Source organism: Neopelma chrysocephalum, unplaced genomic scaffold (assembly GCF_003984885.1).
Source record: "Neopelma chrysocephalum unplaced genomic scaffold, ASM398488v2 Primary Assembly neopelma1_75, whole genome shotgun sequence".
In the NCBI taxonomy this organism is placed as follows: domain Eukaryota; kingdom Metazoa; phylum Chordata; class Aves; order Passeriformes; family Pipridae; genus Neopelma; species Neopelma chrysocephalum.
Window position 1 is genome coordinate 14,649,545 of NW_020897736.1, and position 25,737 is coordinate 14,675,281.

At 58.1% G+C, this 25,737-nt stretch overlaps 1 protein-coding gene across 1 annotated transcript in view; it reads left to right on the forward strand.

Annotated features, from left to right (window-relative positions):
* ADAMTS7 (ADAM metallopeptidase with thrombospondin type 1 motif 7) overlaps positions 1–22,311 on the forward strand; it is a 34,215-nt gene extending 11,904 nt beyond the window's left edge. The window contains exons 9-24 of the mRNA XM_027688530.1: positions 164–308; positions 456–548; positions 1,133–1,278; positions 3,176–3,345; positions 3,535–3,668; positions 4,362–4,482; positions 4,874–5,118; positions 6,309–6,450; positions 7,914–8,040; positions 8,560–8,773; positions 11,200–13,029; positions 13,401–13,553; positions 13,829–14,002; positions 14,436–14,582; positions 14,809–14,968; positions 21,997–22,311. Coding sequence (XP_027544331.1) covers positions 164–308; positions 456–548; positions 1,133–1,278; positions 3,176–3,345; positions 3,535–3,668; positions 4,362–4,482; positions 4,874–5,118; positions 6,309–6,450; positions 7,914–8,040; positions 8,560–8,773; positions 11,200–13,029; positions 13,401–13,553; positions 13,829–14,002; positions 14,436–14,582; positions 14,809–14,968; positions 21,997–22,151 — 4,156 coding nt within the window. The 3' untranslated portion in view covers positions 22,152–22,311. The remainder of the gene's footprint in view (positions 1–163; positions 309–455; positions 549–1,132; positions 1,279–3,175; positions 3,346–3,534; positions 3,669–4,361; positions 4,483–4,873; positions 5,119–6,308; positions 6,451–7,913; positions 8,041–8,559; positions 8,774–11,199; positions 13,030–13,400; positions 13,554–13,828; positions 14,003–14,435; positions 14,583–14,808; positions 14,969–21,996) is intronic.
* The last annotated feature ends 3,426 nt before the right edge of the window (positions 22,312–25,737 follow it).

The window sequence follows — 25,737 nt, forward strand, 5'->3', positions numbered from 1 at the left end:
GCCTGTCAGTGCTGGAGCGGCTCCAGGGGCTGGTTGCAGAGCAGGGGTCCTGTCAAGGAGAGTTGCTAATTGCTAATTGCTCCTCACCGCGGTGGGATGTTAATGAGCTGCGGGAGCCGTGCTCGGGTGCCCCGGTGACACTGCCGTGCCCTCTCTCTTTCAGCCGGGGCTGGGGGCTGTGCCTGGATGACCCCCCAGCCCGGGAGGTGCTGGACTTCCCCCTGGTGCCCCCGGGGGTCCTGTACGACGTGGGCCACCAGTGCCGGCTGCAGTACGGCCCCTACTCCACCTTCTGCGACGACATGGATGTAAGCTGGGATCCCCCCGCGGGGCAGGGGCTCACAGGGATCTCCGGGGTGGGGGCTTTGCTGGGGCCACCCTCTCCTCGTGGGTTAAATCTGTGCTAGAGGGCTGGCTGGGCAATAACCGTGTCCTGCACAACCTGTTTCCTGCAGAGCGTCTGCAACACGCTGTGGTGCACGGTGGGGAACACGTGTCATTCCAAGCTGGATGCGGCTGTGGATGGCACAGCCTGTGGGGACAACAAGGTAATGGGGAGCAGACCCCTCTGTGGCCTCAGGGACCCCCTGTCCTGCACACAGAGGAGCTTCACAGGCTCCAGCACAGGGACAGGCTCATCCTGCTGCCCATGCTCTGTCCAAACACCCACTGCTCCCAGGAGGGGCTGCCTGCAGGGAAGCTTAAAAATCCTTGGGAAGGGGAAACCAACAGTTAATGATCATGGCAGGAGAGCACGAGGCTCATTCTGCCCTCTGTCTGCTGTGGTGGTGCATGCTCATCCCTGGGATCTTCCCCACCTCCGAGCCTCACTGGCTCTTCCCTCTGGGCTGAGATTGGGTTGAGAATCCCCTTAATGAGGGGTCTCAGTGGAGGTTTGTGTTTGTTACATCAGACAAGTCCCAAACAGCCCAGCATCTCTGTATTCCCCATTGTTTGAGGTGCTCCAGGCTCTGGCAGAGCCCAGCTGACCCCAGGCACCCCCGTGCAAGCAAAACATGGATTTCCACGGGACAGTGTGTGTGCTGGGTGTCACTGCACCCTGCACCGGGCTCTCAGGCTCAGCAGCAGTTACTGCATCCTTAACCTTGCTCTCTCTGCTGTCCCTCTGCAGTGGTGCTTCAATGGGGAGTGTGTTCCCGTGGGTCACCGGCCCGAGCCCATTGACGGCGGCTGGAGCTCCTGGAGCTCCTGGGCTGCCTGTTCCCGGAGCTGCGGGGCCGGAGTGCAGAGTGCTGAGAGGCACTGCAGCACCCCCACGTGAGTGCAGCCCATCCCATCCCATCCCATCCCATCCCATCCCATCCCATCCTATCCCATCCCATCCCACCCCCTGCCATGGGCAGGGACACCTTCCACTAGCCCAGGATGCTCCAAGCCCTGTCCAACCTGGCCTTGGACACTTCCAGGGATCCAGGGGCAGCCACAGCTTCTCTGGGCAACCTGTGCCAGGGCCTCCCCACCCTCACAGGGAAGAATTCCTTCCCAATATCCCATCTAACCCTGCCCTCTGGCACTGGGAAGCCATTCCCTGTGTCCTGTCCCTCCATCCCTTGTCCCAAGTCCGTCTCCAGCTCTCCTGGAGCCCCTTTAGGCCCTGGAAGGGGCTCTCAGGTCTCTCTGGAGCCTCCTCTTCTCCAGGTGAACCCCCCCAGCTCTCCCAACCTGGCTCCAGAGCAGAGGAACCCAACTCTTCCTTATTCCCTGTAAAGCCAGGAGCATCATCTGTCCAGTGCAGTCCTACCCCGGCTGTGTCACACAGCCAGGCTGTGCCATCGTGCAGTTATTGGTCTGAAGGATGAGCTTTCGGACACTCAAGGCATTTATTTCCTGGGCTGACCCCCGGGAGCCTCTGGAGAGGCCAGGTTTGCTCTGGCTCCCTCCCAGGGTCATTCCCGGTCTGTGCAGGCAGGGAGCGGTTGCAGCGACTCAAAACAAAGGGCAAAGACTCAGAGATATAAAACACATCCAGTGTCCTTTAGTGACAGAACAGCAAACCAGGCATTCTTGGAGCCTGATTCAGAGTTGTTTTGGAAAATCCTGCTGCAGTTTATCAGCCTACTGCATTCCATGAGCCAGGGCTGGCTCCCGCCTGGAAGCATCCGGGCAGTGCCAGAGGAGCTGCCTTCTCCATCCCATGATTTCTGGGCTGATCCATCTGCTCCCCAGATGTCCCCTTGGTCACCAAATCGCTGTTGCACAGGATTCAGCCAAATCCCCCGGCTTGCCCAGGAGTTGGAGCGCCCTGGGATGGGGAGGAAAAGGGCTTTGTGAGTGATGATCCAGGGGAATCGCTTTTCCATGGCATGAGGAGCCCTGGCAGCCCCAGGAATGGGCTCCCGATGTGCCCAGACACGTGTTCTGCCCATCCTCTCCCTGGGGCACGTTTGGCACGTGCTGTGGGGCTGTTGAAGGAAGTGCTGTGTTGTCTCAGACCTGGGTCAAGAGCCAGGTCTGGTTTGACATGAGCTCCGTGGCAGAAGTGCTGTGGTAGTTTATGGAGTGCTCCAAACACAGCTGTGGACAGGCGGGAGAGCAAACACTGGGAAAGCAGCGGAATTTCCCGGGCAGTTGTTTGCTTTGGCCACCGGAGGTAAATCTCCAGCTTTGCCTTTGGGATGGAGTGAGCAAACGTGTGTGCTGGGCACCCCTCCTCCCACAGACATTCCCTCGGGGCAGGGCATGTAAACACAGCCCCAAAATAATCATTAACTTCATTCTCTTCAGCAAAGTGTGTCCTGGAGAAGGAATTTTCGTGAGGTCATGGGGACGTGGGCTGTGGAGAGTGGTGTGGCCAAAGGAAAAGGCAACATGGCCGGAACCTGAGAGAAAATTATTGTGGCTTTTCAAGTCCCTTTTAGTTTAAAAAGATCAATGGCAGCTTTGCTGTTCCCTTGGGCAGTAGAGGAGCAGAGCTGGAGGGGTATCCTGGGTGGGATGGAGAGCAGCTCCTCCAGAGCAGCTGCAGGATGGGCACCAGGCTGGATGGAGCTTGGAGCAATCTGGGATAGTGGAAGGTGTCCCTGCCCATGGCACGGGGGTGGAACAAGATGGGCTTTACAGTCCCTTCCAACCCAAACCCTCTCAGGATTCCATGACTATGAAGTCTCTTTCTTCCCAAACCCTCCCTGATTTCCCTTTCCCTGCCCATGGACAGGCCGAAGTACGGGGGCCGGTACTGCCTGGGGGAGCGGAAGCGGTTCCGGATTTGCAACGTCAGGCTGTGCCCCCCGGACAAGCCCTCCTTCCGCCAGGTCCAGTGCAGCCAGTTCAACCCCATGCTCTACAAAGGGAAGCTCTACAAGTGGACACCAGTGCCCAACAACAGTGAGTGGAGGGCAGAGACCTCAAACACAGAAACCCTCAAACGCGGTCCCGCAGAGGGTCCGAGCGCTGTTTGTGCCCGAGACTCGCCTGGCAGTGTTTGACATCACTGGGCTCGCAGGGTTGTGTTTTCGGAGCCGGCTGGGTGGCCCCCACTGCCAGGGTTTAGTGTGTGCCTGTTGGGTTCCCCAGTTAACCCCTGCGAGCTGCACTGCCGGCCGGAGCACGAGTACTTTGCGGAGAAGCTGCGGGACGCGGTGGTGGACGGGACGCCGTGCTACGAGCGGGACTCCAGCCGGGACATGTGCATCAACGGCATCTGCAAGGTGGGTCCTGTGCTGCTCCTCCTGCAGCCAGCCCAAGGACGGCCCTGCCTGGGAAAACACGTGACCCGTCCCTTAGGGAACCAGCGTCCCCTCCCTCCCATGCTGAGCTCGTTCCTTTTGTCGTTCCCCACTTGGAAAGCGTTCCTGATTTCCTTGGGGTGTGTCGTACACACGTGTTCCAGCCTCTGTGCTGCCTCAAGGATATAGAGCACAACCCAGGCCAGGTGGGACAGGGCTTGGAGCAACCTGGGATAGTGGAAGGTGTCCCTGCCCATGGCGAGGGGGTTGGAACTGGATTGTCTTTAGTGTCCTTTGCAACCCAAACCATTCCAGGATTCTACGAACCCGTTGGAGATGGTGCAGCTGATGCTGCGAATGGTCTGGGAGATCCTGGTGTGGCTGGGGAGGCTTTGCCAAGCTGTGCCCTGTGTCCTCCAGCTGCCTTTAGTGGCAGTGAACTGATCCCTTTATCTCTTTCTCTAGGGAAACTCCCAGGGTTTGGGATGGAATAAGCACACATGAAGACATCGGATTTCTGTTAAATGAGGGAGTGGGTGGTGATCTGTGCTCTGCAGGGCAGAATCCCACGTGGGAGGCATTAGAGCTCATGGCCACGTGCCCCTGGGGCTCGCAGGGGTGGGAGGGGAGCTGGGGGTGTTCCCCAGCCCTGGGGCTGACGGGGGTCCCTTGCAGAACGTGGGCTGTGACTACGAGATCGACTCGCACGCGGTGGAGGATCGGTGCGGGGTCTGCCACGGGGACGGCTCCACCTGCCACACCGTCCACAAGACCTTCGAGGACAGCGAGGGGCTGGGTAAGGGCACAGCACTGTCCCCAAAACACTGAGTGCCTGGTCCATGCAGAGCCAGGCTTGCTGCCACTGCTGCTGCTGCTGCTCACTCCCAGGGAAGCTTTTAATCCCAGCTTGTCAGGATTTTTGGGTTAAGACAGCAGGGAAGGCAGCTGGGCTCAGTGCAAGGTGGGGTTTGGTGCCCATGGGTGCCTCACAGAGATGTAAGGATTGGCATGATGCTGGCACTCAGTGGATACTGCCCCCCCCCCCCAGGAGACAGTAGCACCCACAGAGGGGACACTTTTACCCACCCAGGGGACACAACACCCACCCAGGGGACACTCATCCACCCGAGGGCACAAATTGTCTCTGCCACATCTCCCCCAAAACCAATGCTCAGTTCCATTCCCAGGCTACGTTGATATTGGGATTATCCCTGTGGGAGCCCGGGAGATCCGGATTGAAGAAGTCGCAGAAGCCGGGAATTTCCTGGCGCTGCGGAGCGAGGACCCGGAGAAGTATTTCCTGAATGGTGGCTGGACCATCCAGTGGAACGGGGACTACAGGGTGGCAGGGACCACCTTCACCTACAAGAGGACGGGGAACTGGGAGAATCTCACCTCTCCAGGGCCCACCGTGGAGCCCGTGTGGATCCAGGTACGATGGGATACGCAGCCGGCAGGATGGGGGGACAGAGCCCCCGGATCCTCTGCCTTCCTGGGCAGGGCTGAGCCACCACGGTCCATCACAGCACTTCCCTGCATCCAGGGGGTGGGGCTCTGCATCTCCTGGCTGAGTGTGTTTCTCTGGGAGCCAACACTGGAGCAGCCAAGCACACGCCACTGGCCCAGCGAGCACTTCCAGCTGAGCCTCGTCCCCTTTCCGTGTTCCGCAAAATATTTACACGGGAGAGGGAGCGTGAGGAGAAAGAGCTGTTTCCTGAGGCCCTTCCCATATCTTATCAAGAGCAGGGGAAGAGCCCTTGGTGCTTCTGGCTGGGCTGGTCAGGGGTGAGGGATCTGCCAGTTAATGCAAAGCTGTTGGGAGTCAATATCCTTGTGCCCGTGAGGCCAAGTTTTGCTCTGGAGAAGCCAGTGGGAATCATCCCACAGAGGATGGCACAGCCAGCTCCAGGCTGAAACCCCTCGTGGTGCCAGGTGTGGTGCAGGGGCAGTGATGGCCACGGAGCTGCATCCCGTGGATCCCCAGGACCCTCCCCTGCCCGGCAGTGGTGGCTTATCCCAACACACTCTCCGGAGCACCAGCCCCTTCGCACAGGCTCTCCTGGAGCTTGGCCTCCCTGAGCAGCCAAAATCTTTTCCTTCCCTAACCCTTTCCTTCCTCAGTGGCTGAGCAGCGGGATCCTGGGCTGGCTGCCTCCAAGAGCTGCTGTTAATGGGAACGCTGGCGCGCTCGGCACCCGCGAATCACTTTCTGGGATTCGCAGCCTAATTAAAACCTTTGGACAAGTGTTTCAATATTCATGGAGAGGTTTTGGAAAGACGCCCTGGCTTCCTCCAAAGCTCCAAGAACAACAAAGCTTTGGCAATAATGGGAGTGCTTAGACTAAGAAAAACAGGGATAAACTCCCGGCCCTCCCGAGCGTGGGTGCAGGAGGCGCTTTGGGCAGGACTTGTGTCAACCGCAGGAGCAGCGGGAGCCTGTTCCCAGCAATTTAGGGAATTCCTCCAGGCAGGGACATCTTCCCTTAGACCAGGTTGCTCCAAGCCCTGTCCAACCTGGCCTTGAACACTTCTGGCTGTGCTGGGCAGGTCGTTCTCCCCGGAGGAGCCCCCGGGGTGTGATGCCACCCCCCGCCCTGCCCTGACCGGCCCTTGTCCCCCCAGCTGCTGTTCCAGGAGACCAACCCCGGGGTGCGGTACCAGTACACGATCCAGCGCCCGGCCGACAGCGAGAACGAGATCGAGCAGCCCGAGTTCCTGTGGCGCTTCGGCTCCTGGACCACCTGCACGGCCACGTGTGGCACCGGTGAGTCCGGACCCCGCGGGACACCCGGCTCGGCCCCGCGGAGTGGCAGCTGGAGCAGGTGGAGCATGCCCAGGGACGCCTGAGGAATTCCCGGGTCTTTGGTTTCAGGGGGTCCTAGGGGGGAAATAAAAGGGCCATCTGCCGAGGTCACGGCTCCGCTGCCCCCGCGGTGCTCGCGGGACCCGGCGCTTTATCAGCGCTTTGCTCCCGGCGCGGTGTCCTGTTACCGCCGGGGGTGTCCCGTTACCGCCCGGCCTTCCTCGGCGTCGGGAGGGAGACAAAAGAGCTTTGGAGAAATCCGGGAGTGTGGAAGGGCTGGTCTCCCGCCTGGCTGGGCCTCTGCGTGGGGGAGCACGCCCAGGGATTTACAGAGAGCGCACGGGAAGGTGCCTGATGTGGCTCCCTGTGTCAGACACTCGCTTCCCTCCATCCTGCCTCGCTGCACCACCGGGGTCCCCCCCGGGGCAGCTTTTGGGGCAGCTGATGGAATGGGATGTTCTTGGCACGCTGCCAGGGGGAGCAAGCACTTCCTTGAGAGCAGCTGGCACTGGAAGAAAGGGGAATTCAAGGACACTCGTGCTTTCTAGGTAGCACAGAGTGCCAGGAGATGGCTTTTATTTAAAACCAGCTTTGCTTTGCACGGTTTGAGTGCTTGGCTTCCAGAACAGAAGGGAAATACAGGAGTGAATCTGGCAGGAGTCGGGTGAGGGTGAGCAGCTGGAGGAGGGGCTGAGCCTCTTTCCCTGGGCTGGATGATGGAGTGAGCTGAGACATGGATTTGGGAGAGCTCAGGGTGAGCCTCTGGCCAGCCCCAGGGGCCCGTAAGCTCCCAAGTGCTTGAACTAGAGCCCAGCTCAGCAGCCTCAGCAGGGCTCTGTCAGCCTCAACTGGTGGCAGCGGGTCAGTGACAGCTCTCCAAGGCATAGGTCAAGTATGTGTTACAAAAACGGGGCCGAAAGCCGGAGCGAGGCAGCGTGGTGAGGTCACCCTTAGAAACATCACCCCGAGTGCTTCGAGGACACGAGGCTTCAGCCAGAGATTTATCCCAGAGCTGTGGTGGGGCAGGGCTGCCAGCACAGCTGTGTGCTGCCCATTGGCTCCCTTTGAACACAGCTCCCAAAATCCCCCGTGCACACAGGCTGCTGTGGCTGGAGGGGGCTCTGGGCAGCACTGCCAGGCCGGTGCAGCACCTCCACAGTCACCCCTCCTGCCCCAGCTGCACTGGTGCCACGGGGCTCTATGATGGCATTGGAACCTTGGCAGATTTGGGTCTGCAGCTTCAAGTGGTGGTTTTCTTTCCTTTCCCCTGTTTTGGTGGCTCAGACTTACCAAGGGCCTCTTGTCCCCTGATGATAGAGGGTGCTGGGTGGTTTGGTGTGGTTTCCAAAGCCGAGGCGGTGCCTGTGCGGGTGGTTTGGTTTCCCAAGCCCCCGCAGAGCCCGTGCCCGTGTCCGTGCCCGCAGGGGTGCAGCGGCAGGTGGTGCACTGTGTGGAGAAGCTGGCTGGCATCGTGGAGGAGCGGTTCTGCGACGCACTCACCCGCCCCGACGACCAGCAGCGCCCCTGCAGCGCGGAGCCCTGCCCGGCCAGGTCCAACCCTCCCCTTCCCACCCCTCCTCAGCTCATCCTTAGTGTCCAACAGCCCTGGGGGGTGACCAGTGTGGGGGGACCCCGGTCACTGCCGTGCCAGATTACCCCAGGATGTGTGCAGCTCTTCACACCTCTCCTCTCCCTCATCCATAAACCTTGTGTTGGCCCATGAGAGCACCCCTGGGGTTGCCTGACGGCTGCAGGGTGTTGCTTGTCCTCAGGCTACGAGCTGCATAGCAGGTCCCATCCTGGCAGGATGCTCCTCCATGTGCACAGAACCATCCCCGGCACAACTCGGGGACTGACCCATCCCTGACCCTCCATCTGGGCTCCCTGACCTTGGGCTGATGCACAGGCTGCAGTTGGGATCCTCGTTCCCCCATGGCCCCACGGGATGGGCCACAGGATGGAACCCGGCACGTGGATGCTGGCTCTGGCTGAGACCTTTCCCTCTCCTCTTTCCTTTTTCCCTTCCCCTTTTCCCACCCCCTTTCCCCTCCCTGTGGTGTCCCTGTGCAGGTGGTGGGTCGGGGAGTGGCAGCAGTGCTCGGCCTCATGTGGCAGCTCGGGGCTGATGAAGAGGACAGTGCTGTGCATCCAGAGCGTGGGGCTGGACGAGCAGAGGGCCCTGCAGCAGGCAGCCTGCCAGCACCTCCCCAGGCCCGATGCCACCGCGCCCTGTCACCGGGATGTGCCCTGTCCCTCCCAGTGGGTCGTGGGGAACTGGTCCGAGGTGAGGAGGAGCGTCGGGGAGGTCCCAGTGCCTGGCAGAGCTGGTGGGAGCTGGGGACAAGGTGCCCTCAGACACCCTCAGCGATGGGTGTGCCTCCTGCCCACAGGGAAAACCCATGGATGTGTCTGTGTGGGCTCACCAGCTCCCATGGAGAGGTCTCAGAGTGAGGAAGGAGCACTGTGCTGTTTAACTGTGCCCCACCTCTGAGCCTTGCTGCTCCCTCAGGGTGACAGCCATGCTCCCTGGGCAAGGAGGGCAGAAACAAGAGGTTTTCAGCTGGATGGGGCTTGGAGCACTGCTCCAAGGGTGGGAGGCGTCCCTGCCCATGGCAGGGGATGGAACTGGATGATCTTTAAGGTCCCTTCCAGCAGAAACCATTTCATGATGTGATTTACGGTCACACTCTGTATAGCCTTGATTTATTTTTGTGTTTCTGTGGATCAGCTTAACCACAGGTTGAGGGTTTCAACCAGAAAATGATAACTCCTAATTTAAGCAGCCGTTCCAAAAAGTGTTCAGCATGAAGGCAAATATCAGGAGAGAAAGGAGAGAGCCTGGTAACGGGGCTTGTTGCTAAGGAACAACCAGGATCGAATGTGAACAGAGAATTTGAAGGCTAAATGAGAGAGGGAGTTAGAAATATTTTTCTAGGGGCCCACAAAAGCCAAAATTAAGGGCTGAGAGAGATGGATACAATGGTTTAACGGGAAAATCGTGGCTTGGTGGTGGGTCAGTGCTGGCCAGGGCCAGCCCCAGCCCTCACAGTTGTCCTCTGTGGTGTTGGCATGGACAGATCTGTGAGCTCAGGAGAAAAGTGCTCAGGATTTGGGGATTCTGTCATTTTTTCTGTCCTTTAATTTAAAGCAAGAGCTATCTTTTTTTTTTCTCTGTTTCCACCACCACTGTAAGTAGGGGAATGAGAAGGGCTTTGAAGTTTCCCAGAAACGTGGTCCTTCTGGCAGCAGTTCCTAACAGGGGTTGGGGCTGGTTCTGTCCCTGCAGACCCCAGGAGTGCATGTGCCTGTCCGGCACCGGAGCACCCGACACCAAAGGTGTTCTCTGGGGTTTGGGTAGCCCAGCAAACTGCTTAAACACCAGGACTTAGTGTCTTCAGAAGGACCCTAGAGCAATGCACATCCAGCTTTATGGACTTTCCAAGGAAGTTAGTGCAGTCAGAAGGATGATTTGTTGTCCATTAGTTCCCAAGGGGGAGCGTCTCTCTCCTGGCAGGAGCATGACCCAGCTGGCTGTGGTGGCTCCTGCTCAAGGCTGAGCCCTCCTGTGGGCTCTGTGTGTTCCTCCACGAGGCTCCTGCCAGCCCTCATTCCTTATCTGTGTCCCAGAGGCTTCCCTGATAACCCAGCCTTGGCAAATAACCCCCCCTGCTTCCCTCCTGCCAGCGCTGCCATACCTGGAGTTTATCTCCTGGATGGAGCTGGAGGCCTTTGCTGGGAAATTTTAGCTTTGTGGGAGTTGATGCGTTTTCCCTGGGTTGGCAGTGCCATCCCAGGGGGGGAAGCAGCCTCCTTGCAGCCCTCTCACAGATATTGGTGTGGGGTAATGTTTTATTCAGCTGGTGGGAATGCCTGTGGTGGCCACATGGTGTTATCAGAGAATCCTGGAATGGTTTGGTGGGAAGGGGCCTTAAAGCTCATCTCATGCCAACCCCCTGCCATAAGCAGGGACACATTTCACAAGTCCGGGTTGCTCCAAGGCCCAAATGCAGCAGAAAATGCTGCTGATCTTTCCAGACTCTTAGTTTCTTTTTACTGACCCATCTAAAAGAGCCCATTATGGTGGGGCCAGGGTGTCCCCAACAAAGCTCCTTCCTGACCTTTGCCTTTTCCCTACTCAGACAACACCCACGTTGTTATTCCCTGCTTCAAAAAATGCTTTTCCAGAAGAAGAGATGCAATTCATGGCGATAGGTCATAAGAAAGAGCTATTAGATCATCTTATCCAGTGCCCCTCCCAGTGCCCATCTCCCGGGAAAACTGTTTCTGGCTGGAGTGCAGGTCAAGGATCACCCTGAGCAAAGTGCCCCTCAACACCAGCCCTGCCAGGGACGGTCTCTGACAGGACACAGCCCCAGAATTCGATTTGGGCAGCAGTACCCTGGTTACCAGTGGGACCAGTACCCCCTGCTCCTGACTCCTGGTGCAGGGGGAATGGCACCAGTGGGAGTGGCACAGGAGACGCCTGGGGACCCGGGTGGGTGGTGGGAGCGTGGCAGAGCAACGTGGAGCCCCCGTGCCCAAAGCATCGTGGCACATGGGACAACCAAGCACCCCCTTTGGCATCTCAGAGGGGGGCTCTGGTGAGGGGCACAGGTGCTGCTGCCAACCCCCTCCCACCCCTGCTCCTCCTGGCGCCCCACAGCCCCCCTGCTCCCATTCCTGACGTTTCCCTCTCTCTTCCCTCCCCAGTGCTCGGTGACGTGTGGCAATGGGACCCAGTGGCGCCCTGTCCACTGCAGCAACAGCTCGGGGGCCGCGTGTGACCCCGCACAGAGGCCCCGCCCGGAGGCTCCCTGCTCCCGGCCCCCGTGCCAGGGGGACACTCCCTGCTCCCAGCCCCCGTGCCAGCGGGACACGGACACTGCCAACGCAGACTGGTCTGGCAGCGGCTCCTCCAGCAGGGAGATATTTAATGAGATCCATCACGTCCCCAGCAACCACATCGCTAAATTTAACCCCCTCATCCCAAACACTCCCGAGTCCAACGACGTCAATGTCATCCCTGAGGAGGACTTCCCAGCCAGGAAGGGAAACGTCTTTGTTGATGATTTTTACTATGATTATAATTTTATCAACTTCCACGAGGATCTGTCTTACTATCCCTTCACGGAGAAGGAGACCAAAGGTGAGGAGGCAAAGCCAGAGCTGAGCAACAACGACGTGGAGGGGCCCTGGGAGATGCCCACTGATGTCCTGCTCACCACCGAGCTGGGAGGAGAGAGAGAGCACCATCCAGGCACCAAAGCCTCTGCTCCTGTGGATGAGGGGGAGATGGAGCCTGGGGATTTAGCCAGGAATGACTTCCTGAGCATGGTCCCCGAGGATGCAGGATCAGCCACTCCCAAATACACCATCCCTGGGTTCCTGGGTGAGGAGGAGGGCACAGTGCCGGTGCCCCGTTCCGAGGACCACCCACCCATGCAGCACACCACGAGTCACAGCTCTGCCAACAGCCACGGCCACTCGGCCCCGGATGAGCCCCATGGAGCTGTGCTGACTAGGACAGGTCCTGGGCAGGATGCTCCAGCCCGTGGCCTCAGTCCCTGGGGTCCCCACCCGGCTGATCCCCCCACTCCAGTGCCCACAGCCCGGGGCAGTGCCGGGGTAGAGGAATCCAACATTCCTGGAGTGCTGGGGAGCCCCGAGGGCCGTGTGGGCACAGCGGGGCCGGGTCACCCCAGCAGGGAGGGGCACGATGGGGCCGAGTCTGTGTGGACAGGCCTCGAGGACTCCAGGGAAATGGGTTTTGTCCTCCCTGGAGACACTACCGGTGACACCATGGAGCAGGACAGGGGGGCAGAAGTGCTGGGACGGGTGGTGGGCACACAGGCAGTGCCAGCAGATTGGAATGATGAGCATCCCCGTGGGACAGAGAGGGCAGATCTTTCCTTCCCCACCCTGCAGGGACCGGGGTGGGAGATGGGATGGAGTGCTGGCAGCACCCATCCTGCTGTGAGTCCCTCTCCCATGGGTGCTGTCGGGGGTCCCACAGGGCAGGCAGGGCACCAGCCAGAGCTCCATGCCCCCACATCCCTGAGCTCAGCCCCATGGGTGGCCACTACAGCCCTTCCCACAGTAGTGTCCTTGTCCCCTGCTGTGCCTGGACCAGCCACCCAGCTCAGCTCCAGCGGCCTCACCCAGCGGGACGCCCTAGCACCAGCCATGCCCACGGCCCCAGCTCACAGCCCAGCTGCACACCCAGCGGGATCATCCCCCTCCCAGGCCCCCTGGGAATGGTGGACCCTGGGGATGTCCCACCCCCCGGAGCCAGCATCGCCCCATGCTGAACAGACCTTCCACAGGACCCCACTCAGCATCACCATGCCAGGGGAACCCTGGGCACCCCCAGGGACATTTGCCTTCAGTGACGGGGGGCACAAGTGGTCCCAGCCCTCCCCTGCTCCCCCACCGCTCTGGGAGAAGAGGATGGAGGAGGAAGAAGAGGAGGCTTCGCTTCCACCATTGACCACCGCGGCAGCCACTGCCATGCCCAGCTGGGAAGTTGGGAACTGGAGTGAGGTATGTGTTGAGTCCCACTAACATGGAATGGGGTATGGGGGAGGGTTTTCCCTGAGGGCTGCCTGGCCTGGGACTGCTCAGAGACAAGCAGCCTTCAGGAAAGCTCCTCTTCCCACATCATCCCCCAGCCCTGCCCGCACACGGCCCAGTTTAACCAGCATTGCCCTTGAAGAAGCTGAGTCCACAGGGACCTTTCTGCTGGGCCACCCTGCTCCACCCTGGGCCAGAGGCAGCCCCGGGGATGTGGGTGTGGGTATGGGTGGCAGAGGAGCAGGTTGCCCCGGGGGTGTGGGCGGCAGAAGAGCAGGTTGCCCCGGGGGTGTGGGTGTTGGGGTGTGGGTGGCAGAGGAGCAGGTTGCCCTGTGTTGCAGTGCTCAGCCACGTGTGGTGTGGGTGCGATTTGGAGGAGTGTGCGCTGCAGCAGCGGCAGCGACGACGGCTGTGCCTCGGCCGACAGACCCATCCCTGCCCGGAGGTGCTCCCTCAGACCCTGCTCCTCGTGGCGTGTGGGCAACTGGAGCAAGGTACACGGGGAGGGAGGGTCCCAAACACCCCTCGGGGCAAGGCAGGTGTGGGGTCACCCCTGCTCTCGGGGTGGGCTCTTGCCCCATGGCTCACAAAGGTGAGGGTTTGCACTTGCCACAGAGTTTAAACTTCTTCATCCCACAATATTTCCATTTTTCCTGCTCTCGGGCCAGGAATTTGCAAAAGCTAAATAAAAGTGGCTTGAAAGCTCAGGTTGGGTGGGCTCCTGGACAGCCTGGCCCTTCCCCAGCATGATGCTCGTGTCCTTTCCCAGTGCTCCAAGAACTGTGGTGAGGGGACAAAGGTTCGGGATGTTCATTGTGTCGACACCAGGGACCAGCGGCTGCTGCGGCCCTTCCACTGCCAGGCCGTGCTGCACAAACCCCCGGCACAGCTGCCCTGCCACAGCCCGCCCTGCCTGGACTGGTACACGTCCTCCTGGAGAGAGGTAGGGGCTGGGGAGGGGGCTGAGCAAATCCCACCCCTGCCATGGGCAGGGACACCTTCCACTGGCCCAGGATGCTCCAAGCCCTGTCCAACCTGACCTGGAACACTTCCTGAGGACTTCCAGGGATGGGGCAGCCACAGCTTCTCTGGGCAACCTGTGCCAGGGCCTCCCCACCCTCACAGAGAAAAATTCCTTCCCAATATCCCATCTAACCCTGGAAGCCATTCCCCCTTGTCCTGTCCCTCCATCCCTTGTCCCCAGTCCCTCTCCAGCTCTCCTGGAGCCCCTTTAGGCCCTGGAAGGGGCTCTCAGGTCTCCCTGGAGCCTTCTTTTCTCCGGGTGAACACCCCCAGCTCTCCCAGCCTGGCTCCAGAGCAGAGGGGCTCCAGCCCTGGTACCCTGACGGTGCATTCCATGGTTTGTGTCCCGGCAGTGCTCGGAGTCGTGCGGTGGAGGGGAGCAGGAGCGGCTGGTGACGTGTCCGGAGCTCGGGCGCTGCGAGGAGACCTCGCGGCCCAACACGACCCGGCCCTGCAACACACAGCCCTGCACCACCTGGGTGGTGGGCTCCTGGGGAGAGGTGAGGGGCTCCTGGGGGGAGGTGAGGGGCTCCTGGGGGAGGTGAGTGGGCACGGGCTCCCCTCCATGGGATCTGCAGGAAACATGAGGAACGGGATGGGGGAAACCCAACCCTCCAAACCAACGGGGGGGTTTGTGGCTGCCACAACCACCTCCCGGGCTCTGGGGTGGCCCTGAGGGGCGCAGGGAGGGGTCCTCCCGGCCTGACGGGGTCCCTGCTCCCGCAGTGCTCGGCTCCCTGTGGAGGGGGCATCCAGAGGCGCCAGGTCAAGTGCATCAACACCAAGACAGGGGTGGCCGAGGAGGACAGCAGCCTGTGTGACCACGAGCCCTGGCCCGAGAGCACCCAGAGGTGCAACCCCCAGGACTGTGACAGCTCGGAGCCGGGTAAGCGAGCAGTGCTGGGGCCTCCTGCCTGTGCTGACACTGAGTGCTGTGTCCATAGGTTGTGCTCCTCAGGAGCTTGCGGAACTCTTGGGACAAATGCTGAGTTTTGAGGGCATGGTGGTGATCTTGGGGATTGGTGTGGGAACCACCCAGGCTCCCGGTTAAAGACTCTTAAGAACTGTAGGAACACGACCCGTCCTGGGTCCTGTAACCAGGGGTGGTTTTTCTAGCCAAGTTTAGCCTCATTCTTTGTGTTTCTCCCCACTTCTCACTTCCCATCCACCCAGGATGGTTCATGGGAGGACACCAGAAGTGGGGACGGACCGGCTGCAATCCATTCACTTTTCCAGGGCAGGTCATGCCCTGTGCTGTCTTGCTCCTGGGAAGGGACCCCAGGAAGGGACCCCAGGAAGTGCTGTGCAGCTGGTGCTGGTGCAGGGTGGGATGGGCTGAGTGCTGGGAGGGTCTAGGGATCTGGGCACAGGGAAGGGTGACGGGCACAGGGTGGTGCTCATGGTGCTGCCAGAGAACTGGGGCTGCTGCAGCAAGGAGTGATCAGGGAGGATGGAAAACCAGTCTGAGAAGCAGTGTGGGAACTCTATGGGAAGATGGGGGGGGGTGTTTCATACATGGATTGTGTAAGGCTGGCTTGACTAATCGATAATTAAGTGGGAATGTTATAACCATCTCTACATGTCCGGAGCATCCGTCTCTCCGGGGCCGAGCGGGGATTTTACTGGCACAGATGGGGGCTGGGATGTGCTTGTCGGATGCAGAAGTGTCACCAAGCACTGGGACAGTCAGCACCCACCCCAAGGACCCTGGTGGGGGTGTGGGGTGAAGGGACCTGGTTCGGGGGCAACGTGGCTTTCAGGCAAAGGAAGGCAGAAGGAAATAGCCAGTGATGGAGCTCTCAGAAAGCTGCCTGGTGGTAAAGTCCCAGAACACAGAACTTAGGAAACAAGCTGGGCCAGCATTATCAAATCAGATAAAAGGCCAGTTCTCCAGCCTCTTCAGGTGTGTCTGAGCAGGTGCCTCAGGGTGACAGCCCCATTTCAACCCACCTTTCATTTACCTGCCCTGGCTGCAGCCACAGTGCTCGGCCACACCACAGCACTCACTCAGCTTCTCCTGCCCCCTTCACTCCCAGAGGTTCATCCCATGGCACCAGGCAGTTCCCTGTGAGCCAGAAACCGGGGGCTGCAAGGGTTAATGGCACTTAAAGGAAAAGCATTATGTGGAGGGATTGGATGTCATTGGTATGAGCATGTCAATCATTTATCAGCTTTATCTTTTTAATGTGTCTGTGCAAAAAAAAAGCTCTTTGTCTGCCCAGAAAGTAATGTAATGTGAGCCCCTCAAGAGGTCTGTGGGACAAAGAGAGGGCTGAGAGATGGAGCGGGTGGGCAGGAGGGCAGCAGTGGCCGAAGCCCAGGGTGCAGGAGCTGGATCCATGGCTGCTCCACACCTCGGGGCAGGTCCCCTCTGCAGCCTGGGACAGCCATTCCCACCCTTCCAACTCCTGTGTTTATCCCATGTCCAGCACGTTCCTCCTGACTCCTATTGCAGAGAGGGCAGGAGCGTTGGCTTTGGTACAGTGGGGTTTGGGGACTGGCACCCCTGGCCATCGGGATGTTTTTAGCCATTAAACAGCTCCTTTTTGGAGCCTTTGCAGGGCTGTGGGGCTCTCCAGCCTTTAGGAAATGATTAGTCAGCCTTGCTCAAGAAATGATGTGCGGTTCCGGCTATTTTTATAAAGGGAAAATTTCCGTGCCGGGCTTGGTGATGAGAGCCATGGAGCCAAGGCTGGACCAGAATAACCACTGAGATGTGTAGGAAGCACACAAATAAATGTTAAAATCCTGGATCAAAAATGACATAAACGCTCTGGCTGCAGCCCAGGGCAGGAAACGCCTCTTGGAAATACAAACCTTTCCAGCCAAAGCATGAAGGGGAACAAAACTTTCACATGGCAGGAAATCCCAGATGTGTAAATCCACAGGCTCCCAGAAAGGCATGAACGTAACTCCAGCCCTTTCCTGTGTTTTAAAGGATCTTTACTGCACAAGATGGATGCAGGCTGGAGCAATCCGTGTTTTCCTTAGGAGCACAGGGAGCCTCTCCCCCCTCTGGCACGAGGTGCTCCGGTACCACAGAGCCATGGCTGGGTCTGTGAGCGGTTGTGTCCTCACTGGACACAGAAACGCCAATAACCCCAGCAGGGTTTGAATATTCAAACCATTATCAGATGGATTTTGAGCCGAGATGGAACAAATGAAGCACAAACAAACATCTCACAGCAATCGGCTCCTCAATTAAAGGAGGTCGGGATTAATTAGAACCAGAGTCCTGTGCTTCTGCCAGGTTATAAATTAATTGAAGATTACACCAAGGTTATTTTTGAATGTGCCTGTTGTCTTCCAGCTGCAGCCAGCTGTGATTGTGTCCTTAGATGGCTCCTGGGGAGCATCAGAGCCCATGGGCACCCCGATGCCTCCGTGGGATGTCCCAGAGGCTGCGGATGTTTGTCAGGGAATTGTTTACAGCATCTTGGAGAGGAGCTGAGCCCCAGGCCCCATGTGAGGGCTTGGAGAAACCAGCACCAGTTTATGCAGCAGATTAAATAGATTTAACCCAGAAAAGCAGGAATTGCTGTATGTGGGAGAGGAAGCCAAGGGGTGGACGGAGCTGGTCACTCTGCTGGTGTGGGGTGGTGGCCGTGCCAGGACAGTGGCTTTTGGGCAGACCCTGGTGATGGTGACACAGCCCTGCTTGGCACAGAGCACAGGCAGCCCCTGGGGGGTTCATTGGGGTCATGCCATAAAATTCATCATTTCCCTTGTGCCCATTCCCTGGATCCAGTACTGGGGGTAGTCTGTGAGCTCCCCAAATTCGCTCCAAGCAGGTGTCAGGCAGGTGATGGGGCCAAGCCAGCGCTATTCCACAGGTGTCTCGGCTTGGAATACCAAAGGGATGAGGTAAAGCCTTCAGCTGGCTCAAGGACAAGTGTGTGTGAACTGGTGCAGTTCCTCTGGGAAGGGGACAGAGCAGTGGGATGGAGCTCAGCCCTGTGTCCCTGGACAACCAGCACAGGGTTGTGTGGGGGTGAGGGGACACCAGGCCCCTGACCCAGGGCTGGCTGCGCTTCTGGTTGCCTCAAGATTAATTGGCAATTAAACGTTGTGTTCCTGCTTGCTCTGAGTAAGGAAATGGAATTGTTCGTGGTTCTGCATGTTGCTGAGTTTGTCCACAAGGGATCCATACGGGAAATAATTGCAGCAAATTCCAATTTTCTCTGTCATTTGACCATGGAAGTCCCTATCCGAGGGGCAAGGCAGGGAGGTGTTACCGAGTGAGGCATTGAGGGCAATTAATTAACTGCTAATTAACAGCTGGAGTCAGTGGGAAAGGGATGCTTGAGAAAGGACTCCTTGTTTTGACGAAATGTGGGAGAAAGTGGTTGCCCACAGCAGGGCTGACACCTGAGAACTGGGGGGGGTTGTGGTTTTCTCCCCGTTTTCCCAGCTTGGCCATGTCGGTGCCAGTCTGTGCAGGCAAAGCTGGCACTGGGGGTGCATCCCATGCATCCCATAACGCTGGCCAGGGACCACAGGGGAGGGCACCATGGCCCTGGAGCAGGACCTTGGGATACTATTTGTTAAATCTGGCCCTGGCTTTGAGAGCATCCCGAAGGCCAGAGGTCAGCAGCCTAATTCCCTGGATTTGCTAGCTCAGCTCGAAGCTCAACCTTTCCTTGTTTTCACAAAACCTGTTCCAGGAAGTTTATTTTTCCCGAGAATAGAAGTAAAGGCTTAGGTCTGGGTGGCAGAAGCTTAAATGAAATTTAAAGCGACTTCCAAGCTGACCTTAAAAAAACAACCCCCAAAAAAAGTGGGGGTTTTCATTCTCTAATGTGCTGACTTAGCCTGGATTTTTAAAGCCCTGCTTTAAGCTATTTCTTTAGCCTAAAATTTGGCATAGACTTACGGTACGTGTGTCCAAATGAAGTGTGAGGATTATATAAAAAAATCGTTAATAGAAAAAAATAACAGTAAAAGGATTAAATGGAAATGGAAATCAGGCCCTCTCTGAAGAGCTGACAAATCAAGTGCTTAGTACAGCTTCCCTTGCCCAAGACCAAATTCCAGGGAGGAATCACGAGCCCAGCCAAGATTGTCAGACCTGAGCTTGACCCCACACACATCCACCCTGAGACGCTGCCTCGGCCCTGAGCACGGGGCTGGAAAAGTGATGAGAACTGAGCAACTCAGCGACTCCCATTGGCCTCCCTGAGCTCTGGGAGCGTTTGGACAACAATCTCAGGCACAGGGTGGGATTGTTGGGGTGTCCTGTGCAGGGCCAGCAGTTGCACTCGATGATCTCTGTGGGTCCCTTCCCATTCAGGTGTTTTGTGATTCCATGAGCTCATTTTGCTTTGGACCCAGAGTCCCACAGGGGTCTCCTGTAAGGTCAACAGAGCCTCCAGCCAAGGGAGGTGGCTCTTCCCCACCCTCTCCTAGCCCATCCCAGCTGTTTCCACAGTAACCTCATTCCTGTGCTGATAAGGTGGTGCACAAAGAGCAGTGAATCCAGGCAGGATGGGCTCGTTCTGCCGGGGCAGCCCAGGGATGGGAATTTCCTGCCTGTGCCCAGGGTGCTGCCCCACCAGACAGGGATCAGGACAGAGCTGAACCCTCACTCCAGTCCTGGAAAGCGACCTCCCAGCACGAGCTCCAGCAGCCTGCAGGGCTCTTTCAAGGGAAGGCAGGAGGCAGCTTGGTTGGGATCCATAAATAACTTCCTAGGAAGCTGTGATAAGTGGAGTGAGCAGGAGAGAGGGCTAAAAATACCGAGGGGCTCCTGGGGGTCTGCCTGGCCTGGGTACCCCCCGAGCAGTGATGGGGACATCCCCACCCATCCCTGGGGTGGTTTTAGCCAAGTCCTCCTCGCCCTGGGGCTTTGCTGCAGCTACACCTGAGCACACCAGCAGTGTGTGCAAATGGGATACATGTATTGCTGTGCTCCAATGTCCCAATGCAAAAGGGCCCTGGGGGTTCAGGGAATGCCAGGTGGAGCCACAAGGTTGCTCCCAGGGAATGTTATCCCTGAGACCCTGAGGGAGCATCGCATGAGCAAATGTCTCCCTTTTCCCTCCGGCTCTGGTGCTCTCCTGGCAGGTTTGGGATGTGCTCCTGGCCTGGCCCTTGCTGGGCTGTACAGAGATTTCTTATCCACTCTGCTCAACCAGCAGGAAAAATCCACATTGTCCCAGCCCCCGGGGGTTGGAGCGAGCCCCCAGGCTGGGGGGGTGATGTGAAGCTGGGATCCACTCGGTCCTTCTCCATCAGCAGCCGTTGGATCCAGTGGTGTGGGGGATCAGTGGCTTTTGGGGGCACAGGGACACCCCTGCCGGGCACAGAGAGCTGCAGCTCGGGGGGAGGAGAGGAAATACCTCAGCTGAAATAGAAAATTAATTTTAGAGTGACCTCCTCACTGCTGGGCTGGGGGAGGGGGCTGTGGCTGAAATCCCAAATGGGGGGAGAAGTCTCTGCTCTGCATCTGCCGCCGGGGTCGGCTCATCCCGTGGGAATCGGGGCAGCAGCCTTTCCCTCGGCACAGCCTTTGTTCCCAGAGGGGACGTGGCGAGGGACAGTGGTCAGCGAGAGCTCCCCTGGCTCGGTCCTGGTGTTGCCTGAGCAGAGAAGTGTCCTGAGAAAGAGAAAAGCCCATTTCCCACCCCACTTTTGCCCCTGCTCAGGGTGGTCCTGGTGGAGGGTGCCCAGGGAGGGGCAGTGTGAGGGGACCGGGGGGTGCCGGCCCAGGGGAGCATCAGCTCTGCTTTTTTCCAGAGAAAAGCTGTCATTTATTTACGTTGTTTGTACAGGAGGCAAAATCAGACAGAGCTGATGTAATTCAAGCGAGTCTTGCCCAACTGGGTGAGATGCTGCGGGCTCGGGAGGGCGAGTGCTTGTGTGGAGATACAGCAGAAGAGGAGGAAATTAAAACTGAAACCAGCTGTATACCCACAGGAACAATATGTGTTTGGTGATGGGTCTCTGCTGCTGAGGCAGAGTTGAGGTGCAGCCTGGCTGAGCCTGGCGTGGCTGGTGGTGGAGCTGGTAGCTGCTGATGGTACAGGAGAGGGCTGTCCCCTGTTTGCCACATTCCCACACCATCCCATGGGATGTATGCCCCATGCTGTCCCATGGGGTGCACGGGGAGGCAGGTGTGAGGGTGTTTTGGGGTGCTGGGATGTTCCACCCTCTCACACCCCAAGGACAAGGTCTCTTTGGAGCAGCACTCGAGTCTCCCCCACTGTGAACCCAACCCCCCCGACCTGGCACTCCTGGTCCTGGACTGAGATCTGTGATTTCCAGACTGTTTGTAGAGAGGAAACGGCTCCTGCAAAGTTTGCTCACCCCGTGGGTGACTCAGTGAGGTGGCCAGGCTGTGGCCGTGGGTGACTCTAGGGGCTGTGGCCACCACGGCTGCTGCTGCAGCTGCCCGGGCACTGCCCCCCAGCAGCGGTTCCCAAAACAAAGCCCGTCCTTGGAGTAGCACCAGAGTTGTTTTGGGGTCTGCAGGACACCTGCAGGAAGCGAACCATATGATGCAGGTTCTCGAAATAACCCAAACAATGCCCAGAAAAAGGAATTCTGGCCTTTCTGCTGCTCTGCCGGCACTGGGGGGGGTCTGGGGATGGGGAGGAGGAGTCAGTTTGTCCCCCTGCACCTCAGCCCCGCTCCCTGGGAATGATGCTGCCCTGGGAGGATGCCGTGGAGCTGCAGGGAGCAGCCCAGGTGTTGTTGATGCTGGGAATGAGGAATACCAAGTTGTAGGTGGGCTCCGTGTTTGGGGAGCTCTGTCTGTGCCTGTGCCAGCTCCCACAGAATCCTCCAGTGGGCTGGGTTGGGAGGGACCTTCAAGACTACCTTGTTCCAACTCTTGCCACGTGCTGGGAGATTTTCACGTCAACGGTGATGTGACACAGGCACTGACACTGCCCTTGTCCTCTCCCTCCCCTCCAGGTGTCCCCTGCGAGCGCGACCGCCTGACCTTCGGCTTCTGCCAGACCCTGCGGCTGCTGGGCCGGTGCCCCCTGCCCACGGTGCGCCTGCAGTGCTGCCGGAGCTGCCGCCGGCCCGGCCGGGACCGCGGGGACGAGCGGCTCTCCAGGAGGTGACAGGAGCGGTGCCAGGGGGCTCCCGGGCACGGCCGGGACCGGCGGCTCTGCCTCGTCCCGGGGCAGCCCCGGGTTCTTTAGTCGTGCTACTCTCTAACGGTGCTCAAACCATCGGATCAGCGAGGGCTGGGCTGGGGGCCGGGTCCTGCCGGGACCCCCGGCGGGGTCACTGCCCTGGGCACCCAGCCGGGGAACATTTTGGGGAAGGGAACCAACGCAGCAATAATTCGGGGGACACCTCCCAGAAATGCTTATGGTGCTATCATTTGACCTTTTCAGCCTCTTGAAGGTGTTGGCTGGCCAGCACAAACCTTGACTTTTTTTACTGTTTTTGTATCTCTGAAGTGAGCATCCAGCACTCCACCGGCCTCGCCGACCCTCTGGGGTAGGGACTCTTTTCTTCCTTAAGGGACTTGAAGCTGGCAACCCGTTCCTGTAATTTTCATTAAAATGTTTACGCACTGAAGCTAAATACATTTAATGTAAGTAAAATAGAAACAGGGCAGAGGAGTCAAGTTTTGGCTTCAGTCAGGTCTGTGCTGGGCTCCACGCCCTGTGTCCCCACCGCTGGCTTTCCCTGCCAAAGCCACTGCCTGTGTCACTCTGGAGCAGAGGGGATCATCAGGGACACCAAGGTTTGGAGTCCAGCAGCACATTCCCTTGCATGTGTTTGGGAAGCAGAGGGAAGCTGCTCTGGCCGTGGTGATGAGCAGCATATCCCCTCCCTCGTGGGCAGCCAAGTGCTAACCCCTGGATTTTTGTATGTGTAGCAGTGTAATGGTTGTTTAAGGTGTTTTTCTGTGTTCTTACAAGCTAACCCCCTTTTTTCCTGCTTATCTAGAGTCACCTCTGTTAAGGTTAGCTGACTTTTAACTAGAATATCCAGTATTGTGTGAGGCACAGCTCCTTTCCCGGAGCAGCGTGTGGGAATCCCTCCCTGTCTTGGGAAGGGTTTGCTGGTAGGTTTGTCCCTAGAGAAGGGCAGGAGCATTCAGGTAGGAATTCCTTTCCCTGTTACTCTTCAGGCTGTGGAAGATGCCCAAAAACTGGGGGATCCTGAGGGTAACCCTCCTGGCACTGAACAGGGCCAGGCCGGAGCCCATCCCGGGTCACAGCTCCGGGTGTGTTTCATCACCTGTCAGGAGCAACACTCAGTCCCTAAATGGAAATTCCTCTGTGTGATCTGTATGTAAAACACACCCATGACTTCACCGTCTGTGTTTTATTCCTTTGCAACATGGTGTAAATTTTTTATGTTCCAAGAGCCTGTGTTCAGTCCTGGTTTCCTTCTCCCTGGCTCCCTCCGTCCCCTCCCAGGTTTGCTGAGGGACAACCCCTGTGTTGGGGTCTCATGGCCACAGCACAGAGTGTGGTAAACAGTTACTGAAGGAAACGGGTGGGTTTCCCAGTTTCTCTTCCCCCTGGGGAATTTTGAGGGGGTTTTCAGTTGATTGGGAGTGGTTCAGGCCCTGGCAGCAGGAAGAGGGATTGGTTTGCATCTGAAAATCATTTTCAGCGGCCCTTTGCAACTGGGATTTGTTGATTAAAACGTGAGCTGGGTCGATGGGGTGAATCAGTTCTGCAAATCAGTTCATTTCAGGGGCACCCAGCCAGGTGAGCCCCTCCTGAGGTGCCTGTCCATGTGCAGGGCCCCATCCACAGCCGGGATGAGGGCACGGGATAATCCCTCCCATGGGAGACTCAGCCAAACCACTGCACCAGTCCCTGGCAGAGCCCAGTGCCCACCAGCACCTCATGTCCCTGTGCTCCTGGCAGGACTGTGTCTCTTTGGCACAGGGAACCGCAGCAGCCAGGGGGAACCTTTTCCTTTCAACCAGAAACCTTTCCATTTCAACCCCAAATCCTTTCCTTTTCAACCCCAAATCCTGTGTGTCTCCAGAAGGGCTGACCCCACCGGGTTGGGAGCCCTGGGGTTTGCAGAGTGGTGACCCCAGCCCTGCTGTGACCTCCAGCTGTCACAACACAGCCCGGGGCCGGGTGTCCCTCTGGGAAGGGCTGAGCCCTTTCCCAAGCACTTGGACCGGGAGCAGCAGGATTGGATTTAATGCAAACCAAAACTACAGCACTCTGAACCTGTGGAGGTGTCAGGTGGGCACTGAGGCTGGAGGAGGTTGGATCATAGTGTGGGAGTCTGTTGGAAGGGCATTTTGTCTGGTTTGTAGCCACATAACAAGCCAGGCCTCCCACCAGCACAGAAACTGCATTATCAGTGAGGATAACACACATCTTGCTTCACTGAGACACTGACAGGGAGTCTCTCTGGAGAGAGACTCTTTACAAGGGCCTGGAGTGACAGGACAAGGGGGAATGGCTTCCCACTAACAGAGGGAAGGGTTAGATGGGGTGTAGAAATGCCTTTTTTCTTCTTTTAAAGATGCTTTTATTGTTTCAACACAAGCAGGATGTTATTCAGACACAGCTGCTGCAGTGGGGGGAAAGGAAGGAGGAAAGGGCTTATGGATCAAAAGATGTTTGAAATGGGGTCATGGAATGGTTTGGGCTGGAGGGACCTTAAGGATCATCTTGTTCCACCCCCTGCCATGGGCAGGGACACCTCCCACTAGCCCAGGTTGCTCCAAGCCCCGTCCAGCCTGGCCTTGGACACTTCCAGGGATCCAGGGGCAGCCACAGCTTCTCTGGGCAACCTGTGCCAGGGCCTCCCCATTCTCACAGCCAGGAATTCCTTCCCGATATCCCATCTAACCCTGCCCTCTGGCAGTGGGAAGCCATTCCCCCTTGTCCTGTCACTCCCTTCCCTCCCAAACCGTTCCATGATTCCACGATCTCCTGAAAGCCTCTCTGAGAGGAGTCAGAGGCTTTTGGCTTCAGATCAGAAATCAGACCTTTGTACCTCCCTTGGTCACCTCCAGACATTTCCATCCTGGAGCCAGGAAGGAAGGGAGCTCACTCATTGGGAAGCAGGAGGCACTTGTGGAGGAGCTTGTTTGTGTCTGGGATTCACGGGAACACTCAAAGCGCTTCCGTGGCTCCGGTGGCAGTCGGGTCTCCCTGCAGAGCACCTGTGGTTTGCGGCTCTCAGACCTCTCCAAGTGCTTCCGTCTGGCCCAGATGGTCTCAGCTGGAGGATTTGAATTCCCAGAGAGCCAGAGGGGTCATCAGTCCTTCATCAGCTGCAAGGACGAGGGAGGGACCCTGGTCCTGCTGGTGACCTGAGCACGTGGGGAGGCAGCGAGGCCAGGGGGACCAGGAACAGCTCACAGCTCCCATCTGTGCTCTGCAATAGGGAATAGGTAGGAATAAGAGACGGGTTTGTGTTCTCCTGGTCTTAAAACCTCCTTGTGCTACACACAAAGGCTTCACAGGCACAGCCCTGAGGGTCAGCACAGCAAGGAGAGAAGTTGAAGAATTTTGCTGGTTTATCTGTTTTTTTGGCTTTTGATTGGCAGCTGCTCTGGGTGGGAACAGCCTCCATCCAACCCCTTTGGGTGCTGATCCCAGCCAGTGCTCCAGCAGGTCACGGCCACCCCAGGACGGCCCATTGCAGAGGGACATTCCCAGGGGGAAGTAAAGCAGCAGAAAACAGGAGGATGGAAGGAAGGGGAGG